This window comes from Caloenas nicobarica, chromosome 17, assembly GCF_036013445.1.
Source record: "Caloenas nicobarica isolate bCalNic1 chromosome 17, bCalNic1.hap1, whole genome shotgun sequence".
Taxonomy (NCBI): Eukaryota; Metazoa; Chordata; class Aves; order Columbiformes; family Columbidae; genus Caloenas; species Caloenas nicobarica.
This window is the reverse complement of record NC_088261.1, coordinates 2,312,555-2,330,000: the sequence shown is the minus strand read 5'-3', so window position 1 is coordinate 2,330,000 and position 17,446 is coordinate 2,312,555. Positions and strand designations below refer to the sequence as shown.

General features: G+C 43.0%; 1 protein-coding gene across 8 annotated transcripts in view; it reads right to left on the bottom strand.

Moving 5' to 3' along the window:
* BCAS3 (BCAS3 microtubule associated cell migration factor) overlaps positions 1-17,446 on the bottom strand; it is a 304,791-nt gene that overhangs the window by 157,844 nt on the left and 129,501 nt on the right. For all 8 annotated transcript variants that reach the window (XM_065647149.1, XM_065647152.1, XM_065647150.1 and 5 more), the window contains 2 exons: positions 15,262-15,458; positions 13,855-13,952 (listed from right to left, as the gene is read on the bottom strand). In XM_065647149.1, the coding sequence (XP_065503221.1) occupies positions 13,855-13,952; positions 15,262-15,458 (295 nt within the window). The remainder of the gene's footprint in view (positions 1-13,854; positions 13,953-15,261; positions 15,459-17,446) is intronic.

Genomic DNA, 17,446 nt, shown 5'->3' with positions numbered 1-17,446 from the left:
TACTCCTCGTTTATTTAAAACAAAGTGATAACGGTACAGCCTCTCACGAAGCTCCGCAGACCTCATGCAGAACACACGCGCACATCATACAACAGGAATACAATATATTGCGCCGTTCCAACGCTTCCTTGAAGCTTTTGGTGTCAGGTCAAGATAAGAGAGTGACCGGAAAAAAATGACGCGCAGCCTAATCCTTGTATGAACATTGTCTTCTTTCATAACACAGCTACTCAGATAACAGCAACACGACGCACACGTTAACACACCACTCCACGGCTTTACTCCCACGGAACAAAAAGAAAAAGAATAAAATAATTTAAGCCATTAAGACTCATCACGCTTGTCGCTGGGCGCCTAGGTACAATTTATGATTTCAAAGAAAGATCATGTTATTAACCACTAACGCGCAGAAACAATAAAAAAGCAACACATTCCACAAAACAGCGAAGAGTAACCACATAAAACACACACCGAGGTCCTCCCGCTACAAGGACTGGAGTGCCCTTCAGTGCAAGTATTGTATCTTAGATGGCCACTTTTATCCCACTTTTGGACAGGACAAAGCATTCAAACAGACTCAACAGGGCAGAATTGTACCAGAGTTACTAAGCAAGCCCCTGCACCTCTTTGAGGCATAAAAGATTTTGTTTAAAATCAAGAATTTCTGGCTGACATATTTCACGTTCCTTTCTGATTTAAGACACCCCGCTCTGAAAGCTACCATTATTTAAAAGTGAAGAAAGAAAAGGGAATTTGCCCCATTTCTCCCCACTCCTCACCCTGCTATTGTCCCCCGTATCTATTTCCAGGAAGCCGTATTCATTAGGGTTAATCTGCCCGCTAAATGAATAAACAAAGGATTTCTCTGTCACCGAGAGGCCAGGTGAGCCGATATCATCTTCTAACACAGAAAATCACCCGCACAAATACAGCACAGGAAATTACCTGCTGCAATCCCACACCTGGCATCATTTGGCAAGTAGCTTAGAAATGTTGAGTAGTTGACTGAAATCAAACTAATTATTATTTTTTTTTTTTTTTAATGCAGGTTATCTATGAGCAGAAAAAGGGCCTTTCTGAAAACATGATGCAAAAAGATCTCAAATGCCTTGGCTTACTACACTTACTAATATTTCAGAAAATTTCCTCATATGAAAATGTTATATGGATTTGTGTAATTAAAGTATCCTGCTTACTTACTAATGACAATTACCTATGGTTGTCTCCAGCAGCGCCCATGCTGCTGCACGCTGCAAAAACATACAACTTTACAAATCGTTGCCGTAAGAATCTAACGAAAGATCGAGAAAAAAGGTCCTCATTGAGCTGCGAGAAACACCGACATAAATAAACCACCTAAAATGATATTGCAAACCTACGCACGTTGAGTCCTTGCACAGACCCAACTCCAAGTGCCGTTATTTATCTGGTAGACGCCAGGGCAGACACGGAGCTTTAGAAACGTCTGGCGTGTTTTGAGACTTGACACCCAAAGGATGAGCTTTTCGTGTAGCAGCAAATACTGAGGGTGTTACGAGGATGAAGAGAGGTTGGGGTAATTCCTGAGAAAACCGAAGATGAGATAAGAAGCACTCAAAGGCTTAGACGCAAGCGTATGAACCTCGCACGTGTTACAGCGGAAGAGGAGCCAACACGGGGATCGGGAACCACGGGAGCTGCCGTGCCAAAGGAGGACGACCGTGGACCCGCGGAGACGAGGGGGAATTCTGAGTATCAAGGCAACAAGAACGAGAGAGGTCACAGGATTCAAGAAAAGAAAGGAGTCACACCTGGACAGACACACAGAGGCACGAAAACCAAAGTTCACCTCTGGGCGACGCTCCGGAGGAAGCGGGGCCGGGCCTGGCCAGCGGTGCTCCCAGCGCTCCCTTCCCTCCTGCAAACACCCGTTCTTTTTGATGTTCCTTCTACAGCGAGCAAGAAGAGATAAATTAAAATTGCGAACCTAGAGAGCTCTTTGATCCTATTGCCTGCAAATATGTGTAAGAATATTTTCTCCAGACGTCTTTTTGCTATATATGGAAACCAAATGCTGACTAATCATATAAACCTTATGGTGCCTACGCACAGCTGGAATCCGCAGCAGAACACTGTCACAGCGGCAAGGGAAGACGTGGAAAACTAAGAAGTTCGCTCTGGTGCTGAGAAAGAAGAGAAAATGGTGATCAAAGGCACTGGAGGCCAGATTAGACAAGAGAGCGAGCTCCTAGCTGGTTAGCTTTTAAGATACAAGTGACATATTTATGACTTATTCTTGTATTGCTGAACTTCAACAGTCCAAGTAATGATTATCCATTTTCCGAGTTTATAGAAAAATGATTCTTTAGGAGACCTGCTGACTCAGGACAACGCTAATAGGACACAAAAGTCTGAATTTGGGTTTATTGGTTTAGAGATAGCACCAGCTGGTAGCGATAGAGCCATTTCGAGCTGTTTATCCAGACACACCATGTGTCTCGGCTGGGAACAGAAAGATCCACCAGCTGAAAAAGGGCAGGCGAGAGGTGTGACCTGCCCGCTGGGCATCACGTTTTGGGCACGGACAGAAGCTCAGAGGTGCCATCGGCTGGTGTGGTGGCTGCCAGGGGACGGCACGGCTCCGCTTCTATTTCTATGGGTACTCATCCTCAGAAATGACAACAAGTGGAAACAATTCTTCCCTTTCTAAGGACGAAATATATGAAATTTGTACATTCTTAAAGCGATTTCAATTTATGGGAATGGGATTATATTGATCTCCAAACATCAAGATGGAACCTCTTGGAACTTTCTTTTTCAAACTTGCATTCTTGGCTGTTGAGACTTTGTGATGGTGCTTTTATGTTAATGGAAGTTTGTGAAAATACACAAATTAATGGCTAAACATCAGGAGAGAACATATAACATCAATAAATCTGCTTAAAAACAGGAGTAACATTCTGGAGTAAACTAACCTCAAGAAAAAACCTCGACAATGCTACTATTTAATCTTTAAATCACTTTCTTGGATCACATTCCTTTAGGATACACTAGTCATAATGTTAGTGACTGCAGCATTTAGGGAAATGACTCTACTGCGTGTGTGAAAACCCCGTGGCGGCCCCGCAGCGCGGGCTGGGAGTCCAGGTTATCTTGGTTACACCAACCACCTGCGGAACGTCTCACCAAGCAACCCCCTTACACTGGCTTTCCAGTGGCATATTGAACATACCAAGTACCAGATAACCAACACAGATAAATCATTGTTCGTTGTGAAATTTGAGAGTACGGCAATACAAAATACAGCGTTATCAGCGGCATTAATTACTGGGAGTTCAGCAGCCATTTACTGAATCCCCAGTACGAGCAACGGCAGAAACACAAACTTGAAGAAGAGCATCAGTTCTTGCTCTTCACTTATCTTAAAGTGCTCATCAGTATGGCATACCTAATTAATGCTTTCAATAGGTGTTAGGAATTCCTCGGCTGTAATGCGGTGAATGCATTATGAGCAGGCAAAGGCAAGTGGCTACAGTTTGGAGGCACAAAGGTGAGATAATGGCTTCCACATCACTGAACTGCCAGCCCCGCTCAGCGTAAAGCGTGGCATCTGGAGACTTCAAATCATACAGCCGTTTAAAAATATATAGAATGTTAAATTAAATGACAAACATGAGACATGTCACCTTTTAGAGGCAGAAACGTAAAACCAAAGCATATGTTCCCTAACTATATTTGCTTCAGGATCAGCAATATTTTTGTAACCTCATTAGTTTCTTGACTTGGTTTTAAACACGGAAGGATGGATATACAAATAAGTTACAGGTTCTCCACATGATATCCTCGATTATAAGTCGATCTCTACGAGCAAAATAAATTAAGAACTCTGGGTTTAACCCTTACGGAGAGTCTGAGAGGTGAAGACAACGAGAAAAAATTTTGGCAAGCTGTCAGGGATGAGAGCTCCTCTGTATTTTGAGCTCTGAATCTAAGCAGCTTGTGTGTCTGACTCTCAAATCTACACTTAAAACCAAATGTTGTGGCCTTTCCACGTGCTGAACTCTCAGCGACACCCGCGTCCCTGCGCTTCAGCAGCGTGGCATCGCCGTGGAGCGCGTGCCCAGCACTTTGTGCACGCACAATCTTCCACTGAAGGGTTAGTAAAAGCCTAGAACTAGGCCAATAAACTTGGATTTCATTTGTCCACTCACAGCAATGGGGAAGCGGTACCTGCTGATGACATTAAACAAAACATTACACTCACAATTCAGATGCTTTTTCAGCTACCTGCTATATAAGCGGATGAGTTAAAAATTGCTGATTTAACATACAGCAGGATAGTTTGGAAAAGTCACCACATCAGGCTATGACATCAGGTAGAGCTGGTGCTGCTTTATCCTGCCCTCCTCAGCCGCCATCGAAAAGGATTTTATAGCATGAACAATATTTGACGCTGCCTAACAAACAACAATGAATGGGCCTGCCGAGCCCTGATCCAGAGCATCTTAAGCACATGGTTGCACATTCTCCTGCTTCAATAAGGACGGATTCTCTTTTTTTGCAGGCACTGCAAGAACAGCACAAAACAACCACCGTATAATTTTTTTTTTCTTTTTGCAAGCCAGACTCCCAAAGTTTCAGTCACATGTTTCGTTGGAGAGAAAGGAAAAGGCATCAGCAAAACTTTGAAGTAAAATCATGCAATAGTGAAGCACTGCTTGCAGTTTAGCTTATTGTGCATGAAAGTTTAAACTTTGCTTTCAAGCTCGGTTTTCCAAACATGCTGCCATTCACTATCATATGGGTTAAAAATAAGAGAAAGCAAAGATGAAATGTAAATGATTTAAATGCATGCATATGTTCTTTTGTAAAATGCATAATGCATCTGCAAAGTTCTTCCTCATATTTTGGACACAAATCAAGGGGGAAATGGTTCACTTACGATACAGTGAATTTTTTATTTAACTCTAGTGGTAAAATGTACTTCTATGTAAGCGTTTCACCGTATAGTGTTTGTTGCTTTTTGTTTGTATGTTTTTAGGCTTAAATAGGAACACCAAAAGAGTAACACAAGAATATTTATTCTCCAAATTCTTTCCTGCCAACTTTGTTTGCTAAAAAATCCACCAGCAGCACAAATAACCTTGCAGAGGATCAATATCACTAAATTCCACATTCAATCACAAATAAGTTTAGAGAATGTTACGCTTACTTTAAGATATTTTTTAAGTGATAGTCAGTGCAGCACTCAGTGATTCGCTCGGCATTCACGCCGTAAGCAATATAGGTGAAAGTCTGAAGAGGTGATTTTTCAATTAATGCAAATTTGGTTAATGGAAACTGTCCTGGTAGCAAACAGATCTTTACTACAGCAGCGGCTTCTACTGCTTTTTTGTATCAAGGCAAAAATACACAGGTACTATATTTCCAGGGGCCTCCTTTCCTGGAGTGGTGCAGTCTGGACTTCTTGCAGGGTGCTAACATCAAAAGAGCCTACAAATTTGAGGTTCCAGCTCCTGGACTGCATTTCTCACAGTGATGGCACCGTAACTGGGAGCAAAGGCAAAGTAATGCAAAAAACAATGACAAAGCCAGTGACCAAAACTAACGCTCAAACCCAACCAGATACTTGGGATCAAGCGCTTGGCCCCCGCGCCAAAGCCCAGCAAATTCTCCGAGTTATCCAGAGCTACAGGTGGGCTTTACAGAGCCAGGCCCAGCTGCGGCTGGGACTAAAGCCCAGGCGAGCGAGCGCGTGTAGATCCCACTCCGAGCAGATGGGAGCTCCAGGGAGAGCAGCCGCGCTGGACGCCCCTATAGATTATTCTATAATACACAACGCACCCGGCACGGGAGGCACAAACCATTGCCCGCTGTTGCCGGAGGGAAATCTCAGGCAAGAGAGACTTGGCGAGGCTGAGATTTCGGAAGAGGAGGGTCTGCACCCCACCTGACCCGCGGACGTGGGATTTTTGATAGGACTATTACAATCACAGAGCTTATAAAATATATTTGGAAAGGCTTTCGTGTTGGTTTTGGGATAGCATTCGAAGGCCCCAGGAATCCACTCCGAGGCCTTAAATCTGTGGCCAAACTCCAGCAAAAACCATATGTTAGTCATATTCCCCCCTTTTTCTTTTCCCTGTTCTTGCTCCATTTTAAAGGCCCACGCCCTGCGCAGTAAACGCAAGAGCCTCAAGGCAACAGGGGCTCGTATACCCCTTCTCTTATCTGGAGAAATCCTGTGCTAATGATGTGAATAATCCCAAGTCTGCTTTCTGTCATTTACTGACTGTGACCTGCTTGTTTTCACCTTTACAAGGGGAATAACACCAGGAGGTTTATGTGTGCGAAGGACTTGGCTTTACGCGCTCCCGCTAAGACTCCGTGTTCTTCGGGAAGGTGCCCCCGGGCGGGCTGTCCCCACACCGGGACTCGAAGGGACCCCCACTTTGCAGAGCCCCCCACCAGCGACACCGTCCAAGGCAGCGGGAGGCGACAACTGCAAGGTGATGGGTACCTCGCAGTATTGGACAATTAACAGAAACAAAACATTTTCCATCTGGTTTTTTTACCCCTTACGTCATTGAGGCAATAAAATATATACAAGTAATTACCAACAGATTATATTTCAACTTAGATATAAATATTTACTTCCAGCAGAGAACTTCCTTGCTTCAGCAAGGAGAAGAGAGGGTGAGGAGGCTGTGATTGTAACACCCTCAAAGTATTAAACTCCACCTTAAAGAATTTCACGTCTGGCTAATTCATCATGCCGAGTATCACAGAATCACAGGATGGTTGGGGTTGGAAGGGACCTCTGGAGATCAACTAGTAGCTCAGTTTTATATGGTACATACACCTAAGAAATCCTGATGCTGAAAAACCCGGCATCCGACAGAGACTACAGTCCGAAGTGGAGGAGATAGCACTTGAAACAACAAATAATGAAATACATTTAGAGGCTTTTTTAAAGCAAAGGTAGAAAAGGGTGAGCAAATAGTTTGAGGGACAGCCTAATTTAGTGAAAGCATTAAATTAGAATGTCTCTTTATTGCGAACTGGAAAACTGTTTCTAAACGAAAGCTTTCCCCAAAACAATACTGACTCAAACTCATTTGCAGATGGATATTCAAATATGCTTCTTTTAACTTGCAAACCCAACACCATTTTAAGAACCTTTCAAGCAGTCTAGATTAATAGAACAGTTTAGAATATATTACAAACTCGTAAAAATATCAAGATTTGTAACACGATTCCTTAAGCACTGTATAAAAAAGAGCAGAAACGTCAATGAACCCACTTCTTTGCAAATCCTGTACAGTGTGTTATTTCTGTGCAATCTGTAAAAACACAAGTACAGACCCTGAGGTTTCTGGATCTCGTGTAACAGTGGGCAGGAGCTCTTAGATCTCCAGCTATAATAAATATTGTATCCTACAGGAGCCCACCGGGAATCTCAGCTCCTGTGTTGTTCCACAGAAGATTGTGGTGTCAGGAATGATTAGAATCAACACTTTCCACTTATTCAGAGCTTTAAAGCTACCTATGCAAAACATTAACAACTGTTAATGACAGACAGTCAAGGGGATCTACAACAATCTGACATTCAGAACAAGTTTGCATTAACTACGGATACACAAATACCTATTGCGCATTTTGGATTTTTTCTGCCATAAATAAACGGCGTTCAGATGCTCAGACCTGCTCTAGCACACTATTTTTCAGCTGGCAAACCGTTATATGAGCCGAAGGTGGCTTCCCCACCTGAAAGCTCGTGTGTAACGCTGAAGCAATCAGACACCGCGCCGTCTGCACTAATGGACCGCTGGCACACGCGGCAGGCGGGCTGTGTGACATGAGAACAACTGTCGGTGACAGAGGACTGCACCCGTGACCATTAACACGGCCCCCAGAGACCCTGCTGCAACGGGTCTGCAGATATGCAGAAAAATTACCTTGTATTTGGTTATTACGTTGCTTAGGTCACAGTTATGCTTTCATCCGGCTACGACATCAACGTGGAAATTGCTGGGTTTCTTGTTTGACAAAGTTCCTCGTGAACTATCAAAAATGAGCGAGATGAACAAGGTGATCATGCTCTGGGGGATTAAGCACCTTGAGTAACTTAAATTGCTTGAGGTCAATTCAACCTAACACAGCAGTGTCTGGAAAGGGTTGATTTTTGATTTTCGCTTGCATCTGTGAAACTAGCTTGCACGTCACGCCGTTTCTTTTCAGCTGATGAACACTTGTGTGTCAAAACACAACCAGCTCAGAAGAGATTAATTGCTTCAATTACTACCAGCCTCGTCAGACAAACCAAAGGCAAACTGGGACGAGCAACAAGAGTCGCTCGCAGGGCAGCAGCTCCCGCACATCACGCTGCGCGGTCTCCAGAACTGACTAACCCACCCACAACCGTCATAGGGCAGCAAAAATAAGTCAGCGTATAATGACTCCGCTGCCTTTCAGCTGCCATTCCCTTACCCTTCCTCTCCAGTTTACTTCTCCTGCCTCCAGAAAACACCCACCGGTGTTTCAAGACATTAATGCTGCTCCATGTATCCCTGCAGCGGAGTCTTTTCCCAAGCCAGGCAACGATCCAGCAGCAAGTGCCCAGTCAGGAGTGTCAGGTCGTTTTAATTTCTCTTCACATCTCCCCAGTCTATAGGGCATAGCTGTTTCTGGATGTAATCATGTATACTGCACTGGCATCTTGGAGCCCGCTGAAGTCAGTTCTGTCTTAAGGCTCTCTTCAAAAATCATCACATAACATTTCCTCAAATTAGATGAAATAAATCAAGTTGAAAATACTCCAAGTACGAGAATTCTGTATTACGCAGCTCACACACACACATTTAGCAAGACAGACGAATAGGATGGAGAGAGCACGAGTGCATCCAAGTGTCTGCTACTGCGCCAACGAAAACCCCTGAGTGTATCCCCACACACTATCGATATTTTAGGAATAACACATAAAACGTTTTTCAAATGAGTAACGTAATAAGTGTTTTAAATGGATACGATATTAACAGAATTGTGTCAGAAGTTATTCCATGAAAGAACCACAAATTAAACTCATTTAAATTCAAGCTGACAGAATGCAGAAGTACAAACCCAGCAGCGCCGGCTCTGTGTTTTTGGCGATGCCCTCTAAGAACAGCTTGTTGCGTGACCTTTATTAAAACCTCTCGGTTGCTGTGAAGACCAGACCAAGGGCCAAACCTCCTCCTCGGCTTCAAAGCTCAGCATTATACTCGGCAGATCCGAGCGCAATCCCTACCTGCGACAACAAACTGCCTTTATGCCGCGCAGGTAATTACAGGCTCAGGTCGAGGCCTCCAGCCCGTATCGGTTACATCTCCAGCAGCTCCGGTGTCGGTGACGCCGGGACTCCCCGGGCCCGGCGCGGGAAACCAGCCGCCGCTCGGGCCACGGCCCACGGCAAAACGCGGCCTGGGAATTCAGAACGTCGGTGACTCCAGCTGCCAGCTGCGTTCACACATCTTTACTACCTGAATAACTGATCTCCGCTACTCCAAGGCAGCACTTTCTGGTGAAGAGCGTTTGGGAATAAATATTTGATCACGCGTACAATAGAAAAGAGCTCAGATGGTTTAAGGTGTGACAGCAGAAGTGTTTATTAAATTCCAAGCGAGAGCATTGCTGGACAGTAAAAATTTGTCCCATGGTCCCTATCTCACAGGTGTGGTGGTGAACGATAAAAGATCTTTCACAAGGAGAGGGGATGCAAACTCCCCCCCCACCCCAAACCCCAAGTCGGTTCTTCCGTTCATTAAACCCTCTGCAGGCACCGAGCTATCGGTCCATGTCGCACACAAAAGAAAGCCAAGTACTAAATTACAAACCAATTTAAGGGGGCATTGATTGAAGTAACCAGAAGAGAGCTCAGTATTGCCAGAGTTTCACGCAACAGTAATAAACAATCTTCATTAAAAAAAGGATGCGCAGCACACGCCAGGTTTTAGCAAAGAACGTAAAGGTCCCCCCAGCCCCACACACAACCAAAAAGGAAAAAAATGCTCAGGATCTTTTCCTTCTGCAACTGAATTTCATTCATTAAAATCCTCCCTTTTCCAACTTTCGTATTTGTCCTAAGCAAGAGAGAAACAGAGATCTCTGAGGAGTAGGAAAGGAAAAGCTTGATGCAAACCAGAGATTCGACAACTTCTTTGTCAATATTTTCCTACTCTGCTCACAGTGCAACAAAATCATCACTTGACTGATAAATAAGTGTCAAAAATCTCTTTGTATGAGGGAATAAACAAGGCTTTTCATAAACACGCCCCCAGATGCACACACTTATTTTTAACTGAGTTAGCAGCTCTGAGCGCACCTGAGTACCTGGGCCTCGGGCGCGTGTGGATCAGGTTAAGGGGACGCTGCAGGCAGAGCCAGCGCAGCTGAACCATCACACCTGCTGGGATCACAAACCGCGGCACCATCCTCCCGCCCGAGCTTTTCCACCCCTGAAAGTCCAGAGTTGTTGTTCTGTCCAAACGTCCTAACCTTCCTACACCTTTAATTTCTGCGTCGTTTATTATTAATAGAGCGCTCTCACGTATGTAACATGACACGCACTCATCCACAGGTTAGAGTAGGAAAATTCAGAGAGGTGCTTGGAAATGTTCAGTTACACGTCTAGCCTGTGCTTGTATTTTCTAGATTAGTCTCTATCATTCTGTAGATATCACCAGCCAGCCAAGAACTGTATGTAAAGCTACTGACAGCAAAGAAAGGAACATAATTCCAGGTATACAGGTGAACTTTAAGTCATGCCTGCAGAGTGGTTGTTTTACTGCGTTATTACTATTAAAGGCCTCCTGCTTTATGAAGCTTTAAACTCAGTGTTGTCCCTTTAACGTTTCTAACCGCCAATCTGGAATAGCATCTGGAATTACAGTGCATTTAATCCTTGAGGGTATATTCTCTCTCTGATGCATATGACTAAAATGTGTGCATCGAGGGACAAACGTCCAGTCGCTTTAGGTGACTACATTTTTACAACATTTTCTTAAAGATTAAAAAAACCCCCACAAACAAAATACAAAACCAAAGAGAATAACTTAGCAGAATTTTAAGTTGAGATAAACATATTGAAATATGCTTTATTAAAATTTATCCAAGTCATCTTTACAGATACTGCCATCCACCTTGAAAACGTATGATTGATTTTCATGTATTAGAGTTTTTATACTTTTGAAATGAAGATTTTTTGCAAATGAACTTGTGAGAAAATATTCTCACTAGTATACCGCCATTTTACAGACACGTGAAGATAATGATTAAAAGAATTACACTAATTTCTTGTTAAACACAACAGAGTTGTCACCAGCAGGGGAGAAAGACAGAATGTATTGAGTATGGCAGAAGAAAAATGGCAGATGATGAACACGTACTTGAAATCTTTGGATGGGAAGAACAAATGATGGAGTCAGATAAGAGGCGGCGCCACGCCGGCCGCATCTCTAGGCAACGGGCAATCAAACAGCCAGATAAACATCTTTGGAAAGTGCAACAGGCTCGAGTGCCTGGGCCAGAACTCAAGAATCACCTCCTGGTTCAGCATATTTCCCAATAAATTGGGTTTTCGTATAGAATGTAAGTCATTTAGGGCATGCCTCGGTAATAGCAGGAAATGAGAATACTTGCAGTAGTGGACTGTGACACAAAAAGTGCAATGTCGTATGCAAACAGCATTTAAAATAAAATCTTTAGGTTCAGAGCTGAGCTTGACGTAATTTTCTGCACATCTCAAAGGTGGGAAGAGAAGGAAATAAACACAAGACACTCTTCTTCCCCTCGCTGGGCTCTGTTACAGGACAGTACGAGATCTCAAAGAACAGGGCATGGGTTTTCTTGCTGCTCTGCAGCAGAATTCACGCCCCTGCAGCGTTACACATAATCTGGCATATCCACCCTACAGTCGGACCAGTAATTTCTGCATGGGAAAAGGACGAGGTCAGGCAATACGAAAACTGCAAAGAGATGGTAAAGTCCCCGAATCAAAAATCAATTCCAATCCAAACTGTCTGGCAGCGAAGTTAAATAAAATATTGCTATCAGCATGTCCCTAACAAAACCCATGTATTGTTTATAAGAAACTTATGAGGTGTGATAACAAAACTGAGTCACTGCTGTACAGTAAATATATTTTCAGTGTCATAACAATGTATACAATTGACTTTGGCAATTTTAATATGCACACACATGCTAAAGGCATTACCAATAGAGCTTCATCACATCCACATGAGCCATTTCTTATTAAGGCCCCATCCACACCGCAGGAAAGGTTGTTTAGCACGGAGAGGTACAGTCTACGCCATTCATTGTTCCCATTATAGATGGAATAACAGTTCTAGAATGCGTTATGGCTACAGAACGGCTCTGTTTCAGAATACACGGCCCTGCTCCGTTCATACACGAGAGGGAAAACACACCCCCAAACCCTGAACACCCCGATCTCTGTGTCTGTATCAGCTGGCACAGTCACACCGATGGTGGAGAACGGCCCTGCCATTAATCACTCTGATCCGCTGCACAGAAACACCCCTAGGAGTCAAGCTGTAACCTTTTAGGGGTAATAGGCACAGATGAACTAGTCCAAAAAAAAGAAAAAAAAAAAAAAACAACAAAACATAGCTGATGTGTTTATGTTTTCTTCTGTATTGAACCATTATTTTCAAAATTACTTTGCCATGTACTAAAACAAATAAAATTCCCTTCGAATAACCAGCCTAAGATGTTTGTGTAAGCCCAACATGAGTTATTTTAACAAGTTTTAAATATCTGAAAATGGAATTTATAATGACAATCCTCAATACCCAAAGTAAATTTAGTTATCATTGAACTCAGTTATAAACACATCTAAGAAATATCCTGTAATACCCAAATAAATTAATTTGGGAAACAATACAATATCTTGGACTTAGAATCTATATCAATAGCAGAGTCTGGAACAGGAGCTTTTATTTTAACTCTGTGTAAAACATCCTTCAGAAATGAGTTTCTGTATGCGTTAGTCTCTTTTTACAGTTCAACCTCAATCCAATCAGCAGTCTCCAGGGATTTCCAAATCGCTAAAGATTAAAATCCTCTCTGACTTGACTGTTTGACTAATGCTGTGTGTTTAATAATTCTACTTGTGAGAGATTTTATTTGACAAAATCCTGCTGTGTGGAGCCCGTCAGACGCTATACAGCTGTACTGGAGTCGAAAGCTCTGCTGTCCTTGTTTCTTTATACAGACTATACCCCACCGCTGAGAAAAAAAGAAGAAAACTTTATAGTACATCTATTACTATGTTGATATTAACATAACCACTGTAATATTAAATTTACAGGCTCTTTTAGAGCAGGGTAGTGAAAAAGTTCCTATTACAAAAACATAAGATAAACTATCCTGTTGTCTTGACTGGTCGCAAAAATCAATTACGTTTATGATTACATTTCAATGAAAGCTATTTTATAAATGAGATGGAACTGTAATATTCTGTGCTTCAGGCATTCATTAATAAAAGCATTTCAGTGTTAGTATTTACTAATGTTCCACTTTTTAGTTTAGGCAGTTTTTAGCATTCAATAGCTTATGTTAAACTTAACATAAATATTGTGTTCGTATGTTACAACGACCTTGTGACTTCAGATTTGAGTGGTAAGAGAGAAAAAAAGTCATCATTATGGTAGCTTGCAGTAAGTATTTGTATAAGACCCCACTTACCCTGTTGTGCAGCTGAAACCACGATATCCTTTTAAGAGTATGGCAATGGTTAGTAAACATATCAGATAAAAAAGGACAAGATTGATGAACACCACAAATATCGAAGAAAACATTAAATCAACACGTTTCTACCTGAGGTAGCATCAATCACTGTTGAAACTCCTCTGCGATCAGAAACAGGACGCGCTGACCCCGGCATGCTCACGGGCTCTGAGCGAACCGGCTGAATCCTAAAGAATAAGTTATAGTTACCACCTGTGTCACAATCATTGCTCAGGAGGGCTGTAATTAAACCACAAACCCAAATCAGCTGAACCAATTAAGCAACTGCTTATTTTAAAATCAGGCAACTGCTGAAAACTTTTGTTTTCTTTTGCTTTGTGGAGCCAAAATCTGGAAAAATCCACGCAGAGATAAACCAAGACTCCACGGAAAGTGAGCGTCCCCAAACTGGGTCTCTGAGACGCTCAAAAAACCCCCATCATCCTACCCAAACTGGTCTAAAAGTCTCCATCGCCCTCCTGAACAGCAGCGCTTTCTTTGTCAGTTTAGGAGAAAAAGACACATTTGTAACTGTCTATTCCTTTTGTAATGTATACCCGTATTCATGTAAAAAAAAAAATCTGCTTTCTTTCTGTATTTGTATACATACCTGCAATTAAAAAAATAATTTATTTGACAGCTGTATCCTTACTTGTGAGAGTAACTACACGCAAGGAGAAATCACACATTTCAAACCCATGTATTTTCAGTCCAAGGACAATCTGCCCAGATTTAATGGCATTACTCATATTATCCACCTCTCTTGCTTTACTTGTAAGAGTTTCAGACCGAGCCCCAAACATCCAAGTCCGTACCACAGAACTTTGGACTTCAAATCACATGCAGAGTCAGAAGCACGGAAACTCGTTAAATCTTCAGAGTTATGGGACAGGACACAAACACGTGGTGCATAAAACACTTCTACAAAATCACCAGCTATCAGTAAATACAAACCCACATTTACCTTCGCTCTCCTTCCTTCCCTTGGTCCACATCCTGCCCCCAATTGCGAATCAGTCAATGTTCAAAACCAGATTAATTAAAAACATGAAAAACAATGACAAGGAAGGAAGCAAAGGAAGGAAAAAATAACAGGGAGGAAAAAACCATTCCAGAAGTTCACTCAGTGTTCCACCACAGACTGCTTCACAGCCAGCAGCTAAACCTATGGCATGAAGCTCCCACTCATGTCTGAGAAAATGAATTTATTAAGCAATGCAGAAACTGTGAAAACCAAGACAACGCTGAGCAAGGCCCCAGGACTTTGTACTTGTCTTTCACTGTCATTTACCCCAGAAGGGGCAGCAGAAAGGAATCGAAGTTGCTTGGCCTGGATGAATTTTTCTTGTTGTCGAGTCACACGTTCTTCCAAGACTTTCATCTGGACAAGCCTGATGAAAACTATTACACGTTCTACACAGATGGCCTCATTTAAGCATGAGGCAAGTTATTCACACAACAAATGTGGAACAGCTTGGAAACTGATTTTATTTTTACCTGAGACTGTTGAGATCAAGATCATCTGTATCAAAGTCCAGAAGAGGCTGCGGGGTGTCGCTGGGACCGTGCGACTGCAGCACAGAGGAGCTGGATGAAATGACGGTGGTTTGGCCCGAGGGATGGATTGTTTTGAACTGGAACTGGGGGCCCATCCACAGACGTCGGTGAGGCCCAGTGTGAGTCACTATTTCGACCTGTGGGAAGATGGGGAAATGCTTAACAAACCCCTGCGGTACACTGAACCCCCAGAATCCTGCTGGGTTTTGTGCCATCAGGTCAGAGGAACACTGAAAAAGGACAATTTGGAACGTCTTCGCTAGAGAAAGGATGATCTAACCAAAGCCAAGAGCTGCTTGTGAAGCCTTGAAAGCCCTTGAAGCACCAGCTTGAGGACATCACACCGCAGCTCTTAAACTGTTCTGAAGGGCGATGCTCTGCCCTGGTCACCACATCACCTGGCCCTGGTCATTCCTCATCTTGCCTTTATAAAATACATAGAATCAGAGAATCACAGAATCACTTAGGTTGGAAGAGCCCCTCGAGATCATCGAGTCCAACCATAACCCACCCCTGGCACTGCCCCATGTCCCTGAGAACCTCATCTCCGTCTGTCCAACCCCTCCAGGGATGGTGACTCCAGCACTGCCCTGGGCAGCCTGTTCCAATGCCCCACAGCCCTTTGGGGAAGAAATTGTTCCCCAGATCCAACCTCAACCTCCCCTGGCGCAGCTTAGAAGCCATTTCCTCTTGTCCTATCACTTGCTGCTTGGGAGAAGAGACCAACCTATAATTCAAAACGCTAAAAAGCCACCCTGTGTTGCGACAAGCAGGGACCACATCTCTGACCGCATCCCCACGGAGCAGACAGAGGAACCGAGGGTTTTCTGCTCAGAGCCCCTCAGTCCTGAGCAGGTCAGGGATGCGCTTCCAGCCAGCAAGCCGCTCCAGCTTTCTTACGGCTGCTTTCGAAAAGTTCACACGTTAAACGGCGCCGCTTCACATGTACATAGTGCGAACCATATCTCAAATCCAAGCTCGTAATTACTCTTGGCGTATCTGCGGACACCCCTGGCACAGACCATCTTGCTGGAAAGAGCTGTAGTGGAGAGCAAGGGCAAGCGTGCGGCGACAGACGGGACAGCCCGGGTCACGCTTGGCACTCTGTACATGTCATATAAACATCTACATGCAAGGGCAGCTACACGCACATATATATTCACTTAACCAAAAATTCCAGCAATTAAAGCAGAAGGGTGTATTCAGATCTTCCTCGAAATATTGGCTCCCAGTGAGAGTCTAGAAATGAACTTTTGAAAACTATTTCAGTAAACAAAGCACCCAAAATACTTTAAAAATGTCTTTTCACACTGATAACTATAAACCTGCTGAGTATCAATTCTGGCAAACTCCTGAATAAGCCAACTATAGGAATTCAAACAACCATGAAAATTTAAGATGGTAACATTGTTGGAAATGTAGATGATCAGGAAAATGTGGCCTTAGTAAACAAAAGGCTAAACAAAGCATAACGCCTCTGTAATACAATCTTAAAAATCAAAAAGAGCCCTTAAAGATTAGAAAAAGGAAGTAAGGCATGAAAATATTCAGCTCTGGTGAACTCGTACTTTTAAGATGACAACAACAGACTATTAAATTCCTATCAATTTCTGCTAAAACAATGATCAGCTTCACAGCAAAAATGCAATTTGGGGAAGAAATTAATGAAAATATGTTACTGTGTCTATATGACATAGATTTGCACTAGTAGCAATTCTTATCTCTTTAAGGAGAAATTCTGAACACTGGATAACGTTGTTCTCAGTTCCCTGCTAACGGAAGACGACAAATGCGCAGCCTATTTAGCACTATTTCCATCTTTGCATTTATCTTAGCGTAACTCAGATTGACTGCCGACGTTTCTGAGGCAAGTAGCTTTTATGTAGCAGTGTAAATTAGGCCACAGATAAAGTAATCTGTATATTTTAAGCTTGAAACCATCAGTGTCACAGAGCCGAGAGGTAAACAGATGCCTTTGCAATTTTACTGAGGCTACGGCCAGATGTTCCTATTCACTCTCCTGTTGTGTGCAGGACAAACATATTGTATCTACTTCACACTGACAGCACACATTACCCACTGTTCTAATTGAAAAGTTGAAGTGAAGGGCAGTGATTTTTCACTG